The sequence below is a fragment of the Pygoscelis adeliae genome, unplaced genomic scaffold, assembly GCF_000699105.1.
Source record: "Pygoscelis adeliae isolate BGI_AS28 unplaced genomic scaffold, ASM69910v1 Scaffold272, whole genome shotgun sequence".
NCBI classification, from domain to species: Eukaryota; Metazoa; Chordata; class Aves; order Sphenisciformes; family Spheniscidae; genus Pygoscelis; species Pygoscelis adeliae.
In genome coordinates, this window is record NW_008824282.1 from 1,412,524 (window position 1) to 1,430,052 (window position 17,529).

At 39.8% G+C, this 17,529-nt stretch overlaps 2 protein-coding genes across 2 annotated transcripts in view; one reads left to right on the forward strand and one right to left on the reverse strand.

Moving 5' to 3' along the window:
• DNAJC21 (DnaJ (Hsp40) homolog, subfamily C, member 21) overlaps positions 1-13,070 on the forward strand; it is a 13,946-nt gene extending 876 nt beyond the window's left edge. Inside the window, exons 2-12 of the mRNA XM_009318462.1 lie at positions 39-132; positions 1,078-1,201; positions 2,690-2,812; positions 5,897-6,201; positions 7,501-7,652; positions 7,995-8,082; positions 8,325-8,483; positions 9,139-9,178; positions 11,173-11,363; positions 11,769-11,844; positions 12,565-13,070. Coding sequence (XP_009316737.1) covers positions 39-132; positions 1,078-1,201; positions 2,690-2,812; positions 5,897-6,201; positions 7,501-7,652; positions 7,995-8,082; positions 8,325-8,483; positions 9,139-9,178; positions 11,173-11,363; positions 11,769-11,844; positions 12,565-12,729 — 1,517 coding nt within the window. The 3' untranslated portion in view covers positions 12,730-13,070. The remainder of the gene's footprint in view (positions 1-38; positions 133-1,077; positions 1,202-2,689; positions 2,813-5,896; positions 6,202-7,500; positions 7,653-7,994; positions 8,083-8,324; positions 8,484-9,138; positions 9,179-11,172; positions 11,364-11,768; positions 11,845-12,564) is intronic.
• Positions 13,071-14,567: 1,497 nt separating this feature from the next.
• Positions 14,568-17,529, reverse strand: part of AGXT2 (alanine--glyoxylate aminotransferase 2) — a 15,787-nt gene continuing 12,825 nt past the window's right edge. Inside the window, exons 13-15 of the mRNA XM_009318463.1 lie at positions 16,775-16,924; positions 16,317-16,415; positions 14,568-14,807 (exon numbers count right to left, since the gene is read on the reverse strand). Coding sequence (XP_009316738.1) covers positions 14,697-14,807; positions 16,317-16,415; positions 16,775-16,924 — 360 coding nt within the window. The 3' untranslated portion in view covers positions 14,568-14,696. The remainder of the gene's footprint in view (positions 14,808-16,316; positions 16,416-16,774; positions 16,925-17,529) is intronic.

The following is a 17,529-nucleotide window of genomic DNA, read 5'->3' on the forward strand; positions in this document are numbered from 1 at the left end:
CGTTGAGTCGTTTACAATTTCATTAAATTGTCTTGTAGATAAAAACCTAGAGAACGCGGAGGAAGCAGCAGAGCAGTTCAAGTTAATCCAGGCAGCGTATGATGTTCTCAGTGACCCCCAGGAAAGAGCCTGGTGAGCAGTGTTTATCTGGTGGCGGCCTGGAAAAGGCTTCTTTAATTCTGTCTCGGCCAGGACTTTGAAATTGCTTCTCGCTGGGCCTTCCTGCCAGTGAGCGCGGGCCTCTGTGGCAGGAGCAAGCCGCTTCGCTTCGGGCTTTGGAGGGGTTGAGAGCCATGCAACGTGCAGCCTCCTGGGGAGGCACAGCTGCGCGCCCACACCTTCCTCTCGGCGCTTGGGGAGGTGGTGGTGGGCTGGGCACCGAGGGTGGTCTGGGGACACACCGGTGTTGGCCTCTGTGGCACGTTAGCATAGGTATCCCTCTGGTCACAGTCCTCGCTGCCTGTGGGTGGGAAGAACCAGCACCACACTGAGTGCGTGCAGGTGTTTAGTGTGCTACTGATTGCTGCAGATAGTGCCGCGTTTCCGTAACGGTCCTAATTTGGAATATGCACACACATCTCTTTTTAAGAGGTTGCTACTTTAAATGGTCTGTGTAGCTTGTTTTTCAAATGGGCTGAAGCGCCTACCAGATTACACAGCCAAAACCACCTGTTAGTAAGTTTGTCCTCCTTGAAAGGAAAGTATCATTTTTCAATTTTTATGTGCTAATGTATGATTTGGGGTGTTTTGTGTGTGTATGTATTGGACGACTTAAATAATGTCCTACTCGTTTCTGAAAGCTTATTGAAGCATCTTGCTCAAATGTGTTTGCTAGCTGCCCGTTAAGAAATTGCTGCTATGGATATTGCAGATAAAGTAATAGTAAGTAAGATAAAGGTCAAGAGAGAATACTTACTGAGCCTGCCTTTTTTACTCTCTGAAGACTTTGGGTATGAGACACAAATTCCAGACACTGGGCTAAGCTGTACATTGGGGTGATACGTGTACTGTGTTAGCTTACCAGCACTGGGGAATGTTCTGTGTGTCTACATCCTTGATACTGTGAATTTTTGCTAGGTATGATAATCACAGGGAGGCTCTGCTGAAAGGAGGAGTTGACGGAGACTATCAAGATGATAGTTTAGATCTGCTGCACTACTTCACTGTTAGCTGTTACTCTGGATATGGAGATGATGAAAAGGTAATGAATTAATTAATCGCTAATGAATCAATTTAAATTTCATGAAAAGTGTTGGCGTTTGCTTCATGTTGAAAAGCTATATATGGAATTGTTGAGTACAGGTAGTAATAATGCTCACACAAATTGTCGTGGTTTAACGCCAGCCAGCAACTAAGCACCACACAGCCACTCGCTCACTCCCCCCCCCCCCCCCCCCCCCCGGGAAGTGAGAAAACTTGTGGGTTGAGATAAGAACAGTTTAATACTTGAAATAAAATAATAATAATAATTAATAATAATAATAATAATTTGTAATGCAAAGTAAAACAACAAGAGAGAGAGGAACAAAACCCAAGGAGGGGGGGAGCAACAAGTGATGCAGGCGCTCACCAGCCACTGACCTGAGCAGCGATCACTGCCCCCCAGCCAGCTCCCCCCAGCTTATATACTGAGCATGACGTCACATGGTATGGAATATCCCTTTGGCCAGTTTGGGTCAGCTGTCCTGGCTGTGCCCCCTCCCAGCTCCTTGTGCACCTCCTCGCTGGCAGAGCATGGGAAGCTGAAAAGTTCTTGACTTAGTATAAACACTGCTCAGCAACAACTAAACCATCGGTGTGTTATCGCATTATTCTCATGCTAAATCCAAAACACAGCACTGTGCCAGCTACTAGGAAGAAAATTGAGTCTATCCCAGCCAAAACCAGGACACAAATCTTTCTAAGACAAAACTGATGCTGGATGCTTAGGGAAGCTTTAATTCCTGCTTATTGTCCAACAGTCACTTAGTCATGATTTCCCACTATACCATAAAACTACAGAGTGTGTGTACATTATTTATTTACGTTATAAAGTGAAGCATTCCAATGCTTTGCAATACAATCTGTTTATTCAAAAATATCTTTAACAAGCTAGAATGCTTCAAACTAAAAAAAAAAAAAAAAGGCAATATAACAGCAGTCCTTGGGGAAAGTGTGCTTCCTATAATTGAATACCCTGTTGGATTTTAAGATACTCATCGTAACTTAAAAAGCTCCAGATGATTAGAAAAACCTCTGCCAGAGAAGAATCCTTATCTGTCTTTGTGTTACTATACTAGGAGTGAGTTAGTAACACCTTAATTTAAAAAGAGATAGGATACTTAATACTGAATTCTATATTTGGAACTTCCTCAAAGCTTGACCCTGTGTAACCAGAAACTTATCAACATCTCCAGCATGCTGAAACTTTTTTTTTAGTTTAGATTTGAATACAGGTGCTTGATACGTGAGAGAGACAGAGACTACATGAAGGAGATGGAAATAAAAGGAACGTGAGAGAATGGGAACTTTGTTAAACAGAAGGGTCTTGCTATCTAGAGCAAGTGCTTACAAGGCCTTCACCCTGATTTTGAGTTGCTGTTGCAGAATTGTAATATTTCTCTAAAATACACTGCTGTAGCTGAGCATTTGTACATCTATTATTGAGCCATGCAAAATGAGTCAGATACATGTATTTTTTTTATTTCAGGGATTTTTTACAGTCTATCGACAAGTTTTTGAAAAGATTGCAAAAGAAGAGATGGAATATATGACCCAGGAAGATACTGAAGAATTCCCTATGTTTGGATATTCCCAAAGTGACTATGATACGGTAAGAGCAAGTGCAAATCTGAAATGAAAGTGGCACAGTTAAGTCATTACTTTGTCCCACACTGAAATCGAAGGAAAGGGTCCTGCTGATCTCTGAGGTGAGTACAAAACCATGTATCTGCTGTCTTTTCTACTACTGTAGACCATTACTACAAAGGAAGTGCTTGTGTTCTGATTCACAATATCTAGGTGAATTAAAATTGGTATTTCCTGTTGGACTATATTATTAGCCAGACTTTTAGGGTAAGTTGTCAGACAAACACTTCACAGGGCTAACCATCAATTATGCCAATGAAACCTAAATGTAGTGCAAGCCCTATAAAACAAAAGAACAGATGTTTTCTTTGCTTCCTGATGAGAATAGTTTACCAGTGTTTTAACGCAGCTTACGTTACAGAAGGGGATATTGAGGTAGCTTTTTTTTTTTAAATAACATGTAGTGTCTTGCCTCATTTGGGAAAACTGCATAGCACTTACTGCATAACACAGCCTTTAGAAAGTGGGAGATGTGGTGGTTGACCTGCAGTGTGAGGTCCCACTGTGATACTGTTGTCATCTACAATTATGCTGTAGTAAGATTTAATTTCCAAAATATTGCATGCTTTCCTTTGGGAAGCAAGAAAAGAAAATGTGTGGGGGACAAGTGAGTTCTTGTCATCTGGTTTGCCAACTATTTGTTGTATTCTATCAGACTTACAATTTTTTTTTTAAGGTTACCGGTATTCCTGTGTTTAAATAGTAAAGTAATAGCACTTCCCCAGTGAATAACTGCACAGTGTCAGTGTACTCAAACGTTGCTCCTAGTCTGCTCCTTCTCCCTGTCACTTTTAGTAGAATTGTACTGTATGACTAATTATTTATGAAATATAAATTGATCCACACCTTAAAAATGAGTAATTTCAATGGTACAAAACTTGGCTGGAGTTGGAAACAAAGTTGCAAATCAAACTAAGAAGTATAAGAATGGGTGTTTGACTATCAGATGAAATTACAGGATGGCTTAACAAATGGAAATCTTTTCCCAGAGAGAGAATATTTAGTGCCTCTGAAACTGCTAAAATCCGTCTTTTAATGGAGTTAACCTTGAAACATCTTTTGGAAACTGCTTGTTACAAGGCCATGGGATAGATATGATTGTAGACCCAAAATAGCTTTTATGCTGTCAATGAATAACTGCAAAAATGGCTGGAATTCTAGCACCAGCATGCTTTGACATCTGCCTTGTTCACGCTGTTATGGAAGCAGAATGCTCACTTTTTTTTTAAAAGGGATTCATAGGAGTAATTTATGGGAAATAGCCTCAGTTAAATGGGAAAGTCATTATCCCTGTTATCTTGTATTAAGACAAAGAGACTACACTGTCAGAGGATTCTGGCATTGCAGTGCCCTCTTCTCTACTCCGTGGGAGTATTGTGGGAAAAGGGAAAAGAGTTTTAGAAGGGAGCTACATAAACTCTGCAGAGGCTTCAAAGTCTGTGATGTGAATGTTCTCTGGTTCAGTCTACTGAGTTAATTCATAAGAAGCTTGAGAGGCAGCTTGATCAATGCCAGGCAACCAGGGAAGATACTCTTAAGTCTGTGACTTCACAAGACTTCATGGGAAGAGAAGACTTGTAGGTCAATTAGATGCAGAAACAAAAGCGATCAACTCCAAGTATAAGTAGTAGGCAAAACAAAATCCACCTGGGAGTTCAGCAAGAGCTGCTGTACAGTCTTTTGGAGAATGTCAGAGATGTGCTTGTATGTCAGCTGCTGAGGAGAAGGAAAGTCTTAGCTCGTACAGCTGGTGAAGGGGAGGATGATCCCTGTCATCAGTTGATGGCCATGCATCCTTTTGCACAGAAGACATCCCCTTGTGAAGCAGAAATCTGAGATACGGAGTCTAATCTCACTTAGGTTATTGGATTAAATATGAATATTTATTCATTATTATAGAGCTGAGTTTTTGTGATAGCAGAGAAAAACTGTAGCGACTTACCTGCCAGAGGCCACAGCCATGAACTCTTGCATGTAGATAGGCCATTGGAAGTTAGTGTTGAGGTGTTGATAGTCCATGTGAATACCAATGGCAGAAGGAGGAGAAGAGGAGATACTAGAAAAAGAGGTATTAAACCGTTAGGTTAAATACTTCTATGATCTATTCCAAAATATAAACAGTAGTGCATGTAGGAGTAAGTAGTAAAAAGGCAGCTTAATGGGGTGAGTAATGTAAGAAGGGAGTTTAGGCATATAAAAAATGCAGAAGGTCAATAGTTATTTGGAGAGGAATAGAGAACAAAACAAAAAAAATATTATGCCATTTTGTTAATCCAGCATTTACTCATGAATAGTAAAAGGGAGGAGAATAAGGAAAGATCATTTGCTGTTTCTTTTAGTGTGAGAGCTAGAGGACATCATTATAACCTGCAGTTGTATAATTTGCTAACAAAACAGGAGTAAGTGCATCTTCACATAGCCCCTTGTTAAACTGTGCAAGTCACGGCTCCGTGCTATTGTATATGCCAGCAATTTACACGGGTTAATAAAAGAAATATTAAACAAATTCATGAAAGAAAAATCTGTCAAGGGCTATTGATTTCTGTCTTGCTCTGGAAGCAGAGAGAATATACAGGGAAGAAATAGCATTATGTACTTGTGTTTGTTTTATTGCTCTTTTTGTGCTGGTCATTGGCTGCTGTTGGAAATATATGGCTGACCTTTGATGTAATTCAGTATGGTGGTTCTTGGGCAATACATGCATATGCCTGCTTGCGGACAGCATATATCATTCTGATTGTGGTTTTCAGTTTGACAGGAAAGGTACAGCACAGCTAAGTAACTGGGCAGTAGTGTCAGCATGATCCAATCCTGCAAGGGGATATTTTTTAGAAGGTGCAGTTTGGAATAGTTTAGATAAGGTTGTTGATTTGGCATGGTTTGAAGTTTTAAGGATGATATTAGAGGTTTCTCTAAACCTTCATGTGATTTATTTATACTCTGAGGGAAAACTGTCGCCTATACAGAAGACAGAAAACTGCTGTATTATTTGGTATGGCTTTTGTCCCCCCCGAAACAAGTGACTTGTTTAAATTCTTTTTTCCTACAGGTAGTCCACCCTTTCTATGCATATTGGCAGAGTTTCTGTACTCAGAAAAACTTTGCTTGGAAAGAAGAATATGACACACGACAAGCCTCAAACCGCTGGGAAAAACGAGCTATGGAAAAAGAGAACAAGAAAACGAGAGAGAAAGCAAGGAAAGAGAGGAATGAACTGGTCCGTCAGCTAGTAGCCTTTATTCGCAAAAGGGATAAAAGGGTACAGGCTCACAGAAAACTTGTAGAAGAACAAAATGCAGAAAAAACTAGGAAAGCAGAGGAATTTCGGAGGCAGCAGAAGCTCAAACAAGCCAAGTATGTAAATGTGGAAGAAATATTTTCTTTTAAACTTGGGAGAAACTAACCATGAAGGTACCATATAGAGTTAGATTCTAATAATAGCTCCGCTTGCTCTTTTAAACATCCTTGAAAATTTTATGTATTAGTTTTGGTCTCAAGTCTGAGCTTTTTAAAACTTTAGTGTCTCTGCATTGTACTGACGTGTAGAGGTCTAAGATAACCAGGGAATAGTTATCTGTGTGCTGCAGGTAACTGGCTGTAGTAGCACAGAATCTAGTGTGCTTTTACTTACCTGGGGAAGTAAGATTTTATAGTTAATCATTGTTCCTTTAAACAAAAAGAATGCCTGTTTTGGAATGAGGGAGAACAGGACTATGACAACCTGGACTTACATCAGCTTCATCAGCCTTGGAACTGTACCTGCTAAAAAGAAAATGGGACAAATGAGCTCAGTTTTGCTTTTCCTTTTAACTCTTCAGAAAGGACCCTTTCAGTGGACTAAATGAATTTTTTTTGATGCTTTTATTTTTCCCAAAATTAAGTACAAGGAAGAGGCAATCTCCTGAGTGTAAGCACAATTTAGTCTTCCAACTAGAAGAGCTTTTTGCCTGCAAATGGGAGGAAGGAGCTTAAATTCTTAATAAGAGGGCACTTGGAAAATGATTGCATGTTGATTAAAATTATATAATATTAAAATATATATGGAATATATTATGTACATTTTTTTTATATATATATTTTTTTTCCCTAAAGGGAGAATGAGGCAGAGTTATGCATTTCCTGACAAATGGCTTGATAATTTGTCTCTTAGTCCAGGAGCCAGCTGTAGCAAAATTCAGCTGTACTGTGGTGTACTGACTGGTAACTTGGGCCACACTTCGATTTGGAAAGCTGAGTTGGTACATTCCCATAGCACAGAGTCAAGGAGTAATGTGCTTGTGGCTTTTTTGGTCCTGTACTGTTCATGGGTTTGGATTTTGCAGCAGGTAAAAGCAACTGCTTTGAGGATTGAGTCGACTTCCCTCCTGTCAGCTTGATATTGACCATGCTGCATAGCATTTCCTGCCTGAAATTCAAGCAGGACCCACCTATGTTAGGACCTCTTCACTTGCAGCGTAGATGTGCCCATTGACATCACAAATTAACTGCTCAGATTTCCAGGCCCTACAGATAATTGTTTGCTCCATCATAATATGTTCAGGACTTTCCTCCTAAAATACAAGAGAAGAACAAGTTATCTTTTAAATAATACTGTTTCTGTAATTCCCATCTCATGGACTCAGTGTAGAAATTACTGTATTATTCTACTTAAAGGCTTGCTGAGCAGTATAAAGAGCAGAGCTGGATCACTATGTCAGATCTGGAGAGAGAGTTGCGAGAGATGGAGGCACAATATGAGAAGGAATTTGGAGATGGATCAGACGATGAAGATGAATTAGAAGAAGAAGAGACAAAAGGCATCGAAGGTATGGGTTGTGGGGGGTGATCTGTAGTGAGTCGTCAGCCTGAGTATTGGCTCACTGGACTTAAAGCCCAGATTCACAGACTGTAGTGCAACTCCCTGCCTCCAGCTGAGGCATGCCAGGCTAGAGTCTGGCCCTCTCTGGTGTTTTCCATTCAACATGAGAAGACATCAAGTTACAGCTGTTAATTTATGCTAATGTATGATTTGGTGAGATGGTCTTGATCTGTCTGCATGTCAATAATACTAAAGAAGGTGAATGTCAGTGTTGCGACTGTTTGCTGGGGCTTTAAGAGCAGCTTACACAAAAATCACTCATCTGTCTGATCCCCTCTGATCTCTTCAGACAAACTGAATGATGAGACTGAAGAAGCTGAGTTTGTTGATGGTCTGTACTGCCCTGCTTGTGACAAATTGTTAAAAACTGAGAAAGCGTAAGTGCTTGTGGTTGGGGATTTGGGGGTGAAGATGTTGGGTTTTACCTTTTTTAAAAATGCATTTTAAAGACTTTTTAACTTCACATAACAGTCAGTGTCATCTTTCCAGGAGAGACATTGTCACGGCAGAATTTTCCATACTTAGTAGTGATGGGTAATGGGCCTGTTATTAATTTATATGTAAATATAACCATGTTTGCTCAGAGCTACCTGCAGTAACGATCTGCTGGTCTTCACAGCATGAAGAATCACGAAAAATCAAAGAAGCATCGAGAGATGGTAGCACTGTTACGACAGCAACTGGAAGAAGAAGAAGGGAAGTTTCCTGTGTCTTTGGATGATGCAAATGGAATACATACCAAAGAGGAGGAAGACACAGAAGACATGCCCAAACAGAAGTACTTTAAATTGGTTTTAATTTTATCGTGACTAATGATTTAGTAAGTCTTGGAGGCCCTCAGAGGGAGCTTCTGATGATTTATAGTTGTGTTGGAACTCATAGTATTGTGCAATTTAAAATATTCTTTAGCATCAGAGTTCCAGTAAAATGCATGCATTAGTATGACTGGATTCAAATATTGTAGGATAACAGCGTCGTATTTTCTATGCTTCTTAAAGTTACATTTAAGGAAAAGTAGTGATTGTTATTTTTCAAACAGGGGAACTTGTACAGGGCCAGTGCAAGTGTTTATGCTTTGGTACTTTTTTGGTACTTTCTGTCAGTTGGATGCTGGCATACATAGAAAATGAGCGTGCTTAAAATCAGAATTGATGATGTAAGTTGCACAACTTCATTTTTTGAACGGCCAAAGCATAATACCAACTATCTCACTAGTATTTTCAAGTTCAGTCTGAGCAGAATAACTTTTACTAAATGCAAATGGTAGTTTAGGAGAAATGTTGTTTTCGGGCATGAGTGATTTTCTCTTTGTGGCTACTGTCTCCCTAATATGTTAAGAGGATAAGCAAAAATAGAATTTGGTACCTTTTTAGAAATTGTACTTTTTTTTTTTTTCTTGAAAGGAGGTAATTTTAAACTCTTTATCTTTACAGACTTTCAAAGAAGCAGAGGAAGAAACAGAAAACAATGATGGTATGTAGTCATATAATGATATTCAGGGAACTTTACAACCCAGTTTTGTTATCTCCTAACCTAACTTTTTTTGTCCTGAAAATTAAGAGAGAACTTGAAATTCTACAGAACGTGAAGACTGTTTTCATATAGTTTTAATTCTTCTTTGACTGCAGAATAATTTTTAATTCTTCTTTGACTGCAGAATATTTTTTATTACACTTACTATGATCATATGATAATAATCTTGTAGACCTCACTTTGTTATGTTTGTGCAGATCCTAATAAGTGTGGTGCTGGCTCTAAAAAGGTTACAGTCTGAAGCGTAAGGCAGACAGACAGAAACAGGCAGATAGGGAGAATGCAAGGAATTGATCAGAAAGACCAGCAATGGCCTTCGTGCATTACCAGCTTAATTGTTTGGTGGTTGTTTTCTGCTTTGGTTGCTAGAGTTGGTATGATGTATTGTTTGTTAATCTCTAACTTAGGGGCGGGGGGAAAGTAACACATTATTGGCATCCTACTGACACTGTAGTTGTTGGAACGAACACATCCATTCCACCTTTCACTTGAATTGTAACAGCAATCTGTTGTACTCCAGGATCTGAGTCTGTGCGTGATATGACAGATCTGTGTACTCCAGGATCTGAGTCTGTGTATGATACGACAGATCTGTGCTGACAGCAGCAGGGTGAAATTGAAGAACTGCAAGCTGTTTCAGGCTTGAGTGCCATAGTGAGCAAACTCTCTGTCTGCCTTCCTCAAGCTTGATCCTTTTGAAGTTTCACCTCTTCTCTACTTACTGCCTCAGTCCTAGCCTTGTCCCAGTGAGCTATCTGTACCAGGCCCTGCCTCTTCTATCTTTTCCCAAGATGGTCTTGTGTCTTCCCCCAACCTAACCCCTCTAGTCTCCTATTACGTGTTCACCTTCTGTGCCCTCTCCCACACCATCATTATCTCTCATCCTCAAGAAACTTCCCTGAGACTTTCAAGCAACTGAATTTTTCTTGCTTCTCTGGCTGGTATTGCATAGTCCAAGTCAGTGTTGGCTTGACCTTCTTGTTTCCATGCAGGCCATCAGGCCCCTGTTCAACTCTTGCCGCCTCAGTTTGAAATCAGAAGGTCTTGTTCTCACTGTATAGGTTGTATATAGGCACTGTGTCTCTCTTCCATCAGTTTGGTCACGAGGTCTTCTGCAGCCCAGACAGTAGGTGCCACTCTCGTGTAGCGTGAGCTGGAATCTTGTGCAGAGCGATTCCTCTGGAAACGTAACCTCCATCCTCTGCCAAGCTTTATGGAGCGCAGGGAATCGCTATGGTTTTCTTTTCCTGAAGGTAGGTAGATTAGCCAAGTTTTTTTCAGGTAGCTGAGACTCTGCAAAAGATACTGGAGGTGATAGAGTTGCATTAATGTAGTGTTAGGTGAAATTTGTTGTCCTGCTTTTGGGAGCTGAGCTGTTTTGCTTCAGACATGCTTAGGAGTTGATCTTTTGCCAAACTGCCTGTATTGAGTCTGCTCTGTCTTCTGGTATGTGGAAAAGGCTGCCAGTGTTTCTAATGTTAGGGAAGAAAAATACAGTGTGTCTATCTAGCTTCAGTCAGCTCAGTTATTTTGGCTTAAATGTGCTAACGTAGGTGTCTGGCACAGAAAACTTCAGTCTAAATAATTAACCTTTTGCAAAGTTACAAGCAAAGCCACTATCTTATAATGTGAAATGGTAGCCAGAATGGAATGAGCCCTGTGCATAATTAAAAGCTACCTTCATGCTCCTCTTCCATAGTTTTAGAGTCTGTTTTATTGGTGTTTCTTCCCTTTGTCACAGGTGGCCTCCATCTTTCAAAACAGGAGAACTAAGGTTTTACCTGTTACAATCTCACTGAAAACACACAGTAAAATTAAGAGTGTCCATGGCTTTGTCTTCTCCCCACCCACCCATGTTTGAGGTAAATGAGGTATACTACTATAATCAGTAATGAACTTAAAGTAGTTGACTTGCAATTCTTCTGTTTGGACAGACTTACGAGGACTCTCTTGATAAAACTGCTGATGAAGAAACAGTTGAACAAAAGGAGGTGCCCTGCATGGACAAGGACAGTGGCTCAGCAGAGGAGCTGATAAATGATGGCCAAGGATGTGCTGTGCCAGAGGACGCAAGCGCTACAGAAGAAGTCAGCCAAGTGAATGAAGCAAAAACTGAAGCAAAAAGGTGTGCTGACTTGCCATATTGCAGTCATGGTGTCATTCTGTGTCATGTTTGATACTGTCAAACAAGTCTAGATTTACTCACCGATGTGAACGGGGGGCTGCTGCAGTCAGATTTGAATAAATGTGGTACTAAACAAGGAGCGTTAGGATCTACTTTGGAAATGGTGTTTGACTGCAGATCCCTGCCACGTCACTTACCAGTAGCAGATTTATCATCTAGCTGAATCTTGAGATCAACAATTGATCGTATAAATTAAATTGCTTTGGTTTTCTGGAAGCACTTGCATTGTGTTGTGTGAAGGAAGAACAGGGGGAAGCAGCAGAGACATTGATGATTGAAAACCATCAGAAGCTCTTAAATGTTGAATGTTCCTGTGACTGATCTTGGTTTCTCTTTGTTTATCAGCAGTACTAAGCCTAAAGGCAAAAAAGCAAAGGATGCAAAAAAGTCTGCTAAGGCATCTTCAGAGCACCCAACAACGGTATGTCACATTACTTATGCTGTTTAAAAGCTGGTGGTCATGTTATTACAAACAAGGTTGGTTGGTTGATCTCCTCCAGTCCACAAATTCAGTTTCAGTTTTTTGCTTATTTTTTAATAATGCAGGTATTTCTATCCCTGTGATTTTACTAGAAGGTAGGAGACTGGAACGTCAGCACTCGTCCTCACAGAAAAGAGCAGGACTAATTTTCAGTTCTAAGAGAGTTGCTAAAGCTCTGTATCCAAGGCAGTTCAAATAAATTAAACAACTGAAGACAGAGCTGTTGTCATCAGGCAGGTGACAGGCAGTACCATTTGCATCTTTCCCAATATTGATGCTTCCCAGAAAGGGCAAAATCTTGTAATAACTACAGCGAAGACACATGAAATTCACTAAATCTCAGAGCCCAAAGTAGTAAGTGTATAGTCCTTTTTTAGTCAGGTGAGATCAAAAGTATTCTTTATCTTGAATTAAATTTGCAAGGCTTCTATTGTTGTTATTGGTTCTATTTAGTACTCTTCAAAATTTCAAGAAGCCATACTTGTGATTTTTTTAACGTATGTATTCAACTGTTAATTAGTCATGGAATATCTGTGATAGAAACAAACAGCTTATTCACATTTCATTGTCTAAAAGAAACTGCATACAACAAATTGGTGTATTGTACTTATTTCATATTCCATACAAATGTGAAGCATTTTGGTTTTTCCCTCATTGCAGAATGAAGTTCCCATCCACTGTGTAACCTGCAACTGTGCATTTCCATCCCGAAATAAACTGTTTGAACACCTAAAAGCCACAGGACATGCAAAAGCAACACAAGCACCAGCTGTAAATGGAGCTGTAAACAGCAGAAACAAAAAAGAGAAACGTAAAAACAGATAGAACTTTGTTACAGTGACAGTCTTCAGAATCGTACATGAAAACTCTCCCAAAACTGAAAGGTGCACGTTGCCTGTGTTCGGAGTTAAACAGAGGAGGCAAGTCCTAATTTGGGGAGAAAAGGAAGATGCAACAAAAGGAATATTATCTTGTGAAGGAACCTGTGCTTTCTTTTGGTTTCATCAGCCTTTCTTTCATGACTGGATTTGACCTACCGTCTCAGCAGCTTTCACACTGGGGGTGGGGAAATAGTAATTCAGAGTTACTCACCTTGCATTCCTGTTGAAACTTGCACGGATAAAGTACCCACACAGAGGAAATAATAAATTATTTTAACACTTCTGTTACTGCTTTTCTTTTGTGAGAGGGCTTAGCTCAGGGTGAGTGTAGCCAATAGATGAGCAACATAAATAAATTAATTTCTTCTGATTTCTAATAAAAACCAACATGGGAATTGGATTGCACCTCTGTTTAAATGCATAATCTACCTGATCTTGAGTAGCACTTTAAAAAAAAAAAAAAGGTGGGATGACAAACACCTGATTTTGGAGTGGAAGTGGATTTTACACAGGAATTGTCAATGCAGTTGGAGAAGGCAGTGCCTGGCAAGGGCTGTAGTATGTTGCTTAGGAAACCCCCAGAGTGTAATTTTCCGGAAGCACTGATCTTGCATTAGCTAAGTTCCTCTGAAGTTTCAACTCATCACACAAAATGGCAGAACACTCTCCTTCCCCCACAAGTTGAACTGGTACCTTTATCGGGTCAAGGAATTATTCAAATATTAAAATTTGAATGAAAGTAAAATGATAAATGTGCAGTTCTTGTTGACTGTCCACAATGCCTTTTTTTTTTGGTTGGAAACTGAAGGAGATAATGAACTAAAACATTAAAAAAAGTTATTATGTAAGAAAGAAACATGGCATGTTATTTGCATCTTTGCTAATGACTAATGGGCGTGCTGTGCAATCCCAAAAACAGCAGGAGGAAAAGCGTGTTTTGGAGAGGATGATGACTGGATTAGAGCCCCATGATAAAAATAAATACTGTAATTAGAAATTTTTCAACTTCTGTGTGCACACAGATTTTTTCATACTCTAATTACAGCATATCCTTGTAGTAAGGGTAAACAGTTCTAACTCTGTTTGAAACCTCCAGTTATGTTCTGCTCAGGGTGGTTCTCAGCCAGAGACTGACCGGGCTTACGTAAGTGAAACCTCACAGGCTTAACCCTGCAGTATTACTTTGTGACTTAATTTTTTTCTTATTTAAAGAAAAACAAGTACTTTACCATTTGTGTGTTTTACAAATGCTTGTATGTATTGGGTATAAATGGCAAGGTTTTGGTAGCAGCAGTGGTGACCACTGTGGAAGGTGGTCGGGGACCCAGCTAGCTCTGCACCAGAATGCTCCGCCATTCGGGAGCGTGTGGTGTTTCTGTGAAACATACTTAAGAAGCAACAGTAAGGGCTGTGGTACAAAGGAACACCGCCAGAGCAGCAGGAGGCACTCCACGGCAGCACTGCTACCACCCCCAAGGGGACTACAGATGCTACAACGTCCAAACAGCATGTACTTCCCCAAAACAACTCTATTAATTTGCCATTATATTCTAAATATTACCTCTTTCTAAATATTACCCAATTTTTGAAACGACTTTGATTGATGAAAGATGAATATGTGTCTGCCTCTTCATCTGATATCCACTTAATACAATCAGGGTTTTTTATGCTAATGCTAGAATAGGTGTGCAGCTAATACAGTTCAGTTCTACGGTGGTGGTGTGTATGTTTACAAAACAGATTAGAGCATATTCTTTATTAAAGATGGAATCTGCCAGACTGCTTTTAAGATACTGAACAAGTATTTTATCTTCAGACTATGATTTTCTTATCCAGTGTAGATTAGTGCAGAGTCTGGGTGGCAAGTATCAGGGGTTCTGTGTGCATCTCATGTAAGGAAACAAGTCACGTCTATTTTGCAGCTGCTCTTTCCATGTGTTTCTGTAAAGCAGAATGAAGTACTTCCACAGCAAAGTCGACATCCTTTTTAGTAATGCACATAGGTGGTTTAATTCTGAATGTCTGAGAAGAGAAAGGGGGCGGGGGAAGAGAAATCCTTAAAATTGTACAGAAAGCATAGAGTTTCTAGCAGCCTGTCTAGGTCAGCACTTGCCTTCTGCCCAGAATACCTAACCAAAAGTGTGGTAACAGCAGAGCAGGAACTGAGGCTTCTGATAAATGCACTCTGAGGTGAGGCAGTTTTGGACTTGACTGCATCCCGCTCCCCACTCCACTCTTGTGACAAATCAACTGCCTCCAAGAGGCCTGGCTAAAGCAGATCATGTTTGCAGCTGTTATTCCAGATAGAGCTACCATAACACCTTAGATGGGTTTGTACTAAGAAAGAACAGAGACGTAAGTGTATTTTCCTCTCTGGCAGCTTTCCCATAGGGAAAAGTAGTATCTATTGAGAGTGGCAGCCTCTTGCATTGTGACAGCTGATTTACTGTTACAGGCTTTTTCTAAGGCTTCTAAGAGAATGTATTATCAAAGAATCACTAAATGCTAACTTTCAGTTAGGGTACCATAGCTTGAATGCAGGTTGATCAGGAACAGATGTATATGCACAGTTTAACTTGTCAAGAACTTAGGTTCTTAAATCCAAATGTTTGATCTATATTATAATGTTTCCAAGCGTATTTAACTTCCCTAAGAATCTTAAACTTTCAGTTTAAGTTTTTCTGTTGTCATATCCCAGGACCTCACGCAGCAAGAGTAGAATAATGGTCTTTCCCACCCAGAGCACAGAGATAAACAGATAACTCACAGATAAACAGCACTCCCGTGAGACAGAATCAGATTTTACTACGCTCTGAGCTGCAGCCTGTTAGTCTGTGACTTGTGGAAGAACCAATGAGGTGACAGATGCAGCGTCCTCTTTATTTCAGCCATCCTTCATCTATCTCATACAGAAGCTGCTTCCTCTATGTCAGAGGGCTTCACTGACCTGACCAGCCCTGAGGCAATTCTCTGCTATCAACTCGCATGCTGTAAGACGATGGTGACGTGGTGCCCTGGATACGGCATGGTGCATCCGCAATTGGTGTGGGCTGATGCCCATTCTCATGCAACTCTCACTTCAGTGCTGTGCTGCTGAACTTGCTTATTAATGACTTTTTTTTTTTATTACCATCTAGGTGGAATGCTACCAGCTCTCTAGAATGAAAGAACTCACAAAACCAAACTTGCTCTGTGCTGACAGGTCAGGTGATAACCTGAACAGTGGCAAAGACTTCACAGAGCTGAATACTGCTAATTTCTTCTAATTTACACACATTATAAGACATTGCTTTTCTAGGGGAGGTTGTGGGAACTGGAAAGGAAAACTGCAAGCTTAGAGCTACTTCAGCATACTTGAAATTAATAGCTCTGGCTCAATTTGTAAATTACGCAAAATTAAACAGAGCTAGTTCCTAAGAGTATACGTTTTCTAGTTTATTTACTAAACTAAAGTTAATTTAGCTTGAGGGAAACTGGATGTAGTTCACGAGGACAGAAAATAAGCTTTATGTATAACCAGAGGTTCAGCACCTGACTGTAGAGTCCTCCTCTGCCGATCAGAACCCCCATGTCTTTACAGTCCTCCCAGATCCGATTGATTTCTTCAGCTGGAAGAGGGTGGCGACTGTCCTAAGGAAAGTAAACATTAAACTTCACTTAGATATTCTAAATCAGTTCTATGAAAAAGATGTATATTCCAGACTCTCCAGTAAATCCCATCCCCACCTCCAGCTGAAAACATTAGCTGCATAATATATCTGCTTTCTAAGATGAGTTTATGCAATTAAGGTACACAAGTCACTGTTTACTCAAAGCTTGTGAAATATTTGAAATGCTGGAATGTTCTGGCTCATTTTTAGCCAGAGCAATGTTTTCTCATTTACTAGCTGTTTTTTAATAGAAAATCTTCCTCTTATTTCAATTGAAATAAAATGTGATAAAACTTTCAATGGCACTGTAAATTGAAAGGAATAAAGTAAGTCACTAACCTTATCTGTCACCATTTCTACTCCAATCATAAGTCCCTTGCCACGGACATCTCCAATAATCTCAAATTTATCCCGTAGTTTAGCCAACTCCAGCAGCATATATGTTCCCACATCCTCACTGTTTTTTTGTAGACCATCTTCTTCAATAGCCTGGTTAAAATTACGTACAATGACAGTTTTGCAGGAAAAGCTTCCAATACAGTTGGTTAATCCCCATTTAGCTTGAAGACACAGTATGTTTATCTCACTTCCTTGCAGACTATGTTCCTTCACTACTATGGTCCTTACATTTTTTTTTCTCTTCTTACACTCCTCTAATGGCATCAGAGTACAACTGAACATAGTATTTTGATGTTGCTGTGGCGTTCTTCACGTTACTTATTATTCCATAAACATAATCCAGTAATTCATGCTCACATGTAGTCATAACTGAAGAATAGCTGACCAGCAGGATTGTTTTCAAAATCTTACCAGAAATATTTTAATTCTTTCTCCAGTATCATGAGAAGAATATAATTTGACAAGGCATACCTATATCTACTAGGCAGTCTTTCAGGAAACAACCTGAGTGTTTTAATTAGACTGACCAACACCATGCTTTTTAATCACAATCTTTTTGTTCCTTACCCTGCTCTCCTTAATCAAAGTTCTAACATGCAGCCAGCTATCAGCACTGACATGCACAAACCGTTTTATGAACTTAATATTTGCATTAAGAAAATTCAGATGAAAAACAAAAAATACAATTACAGAAA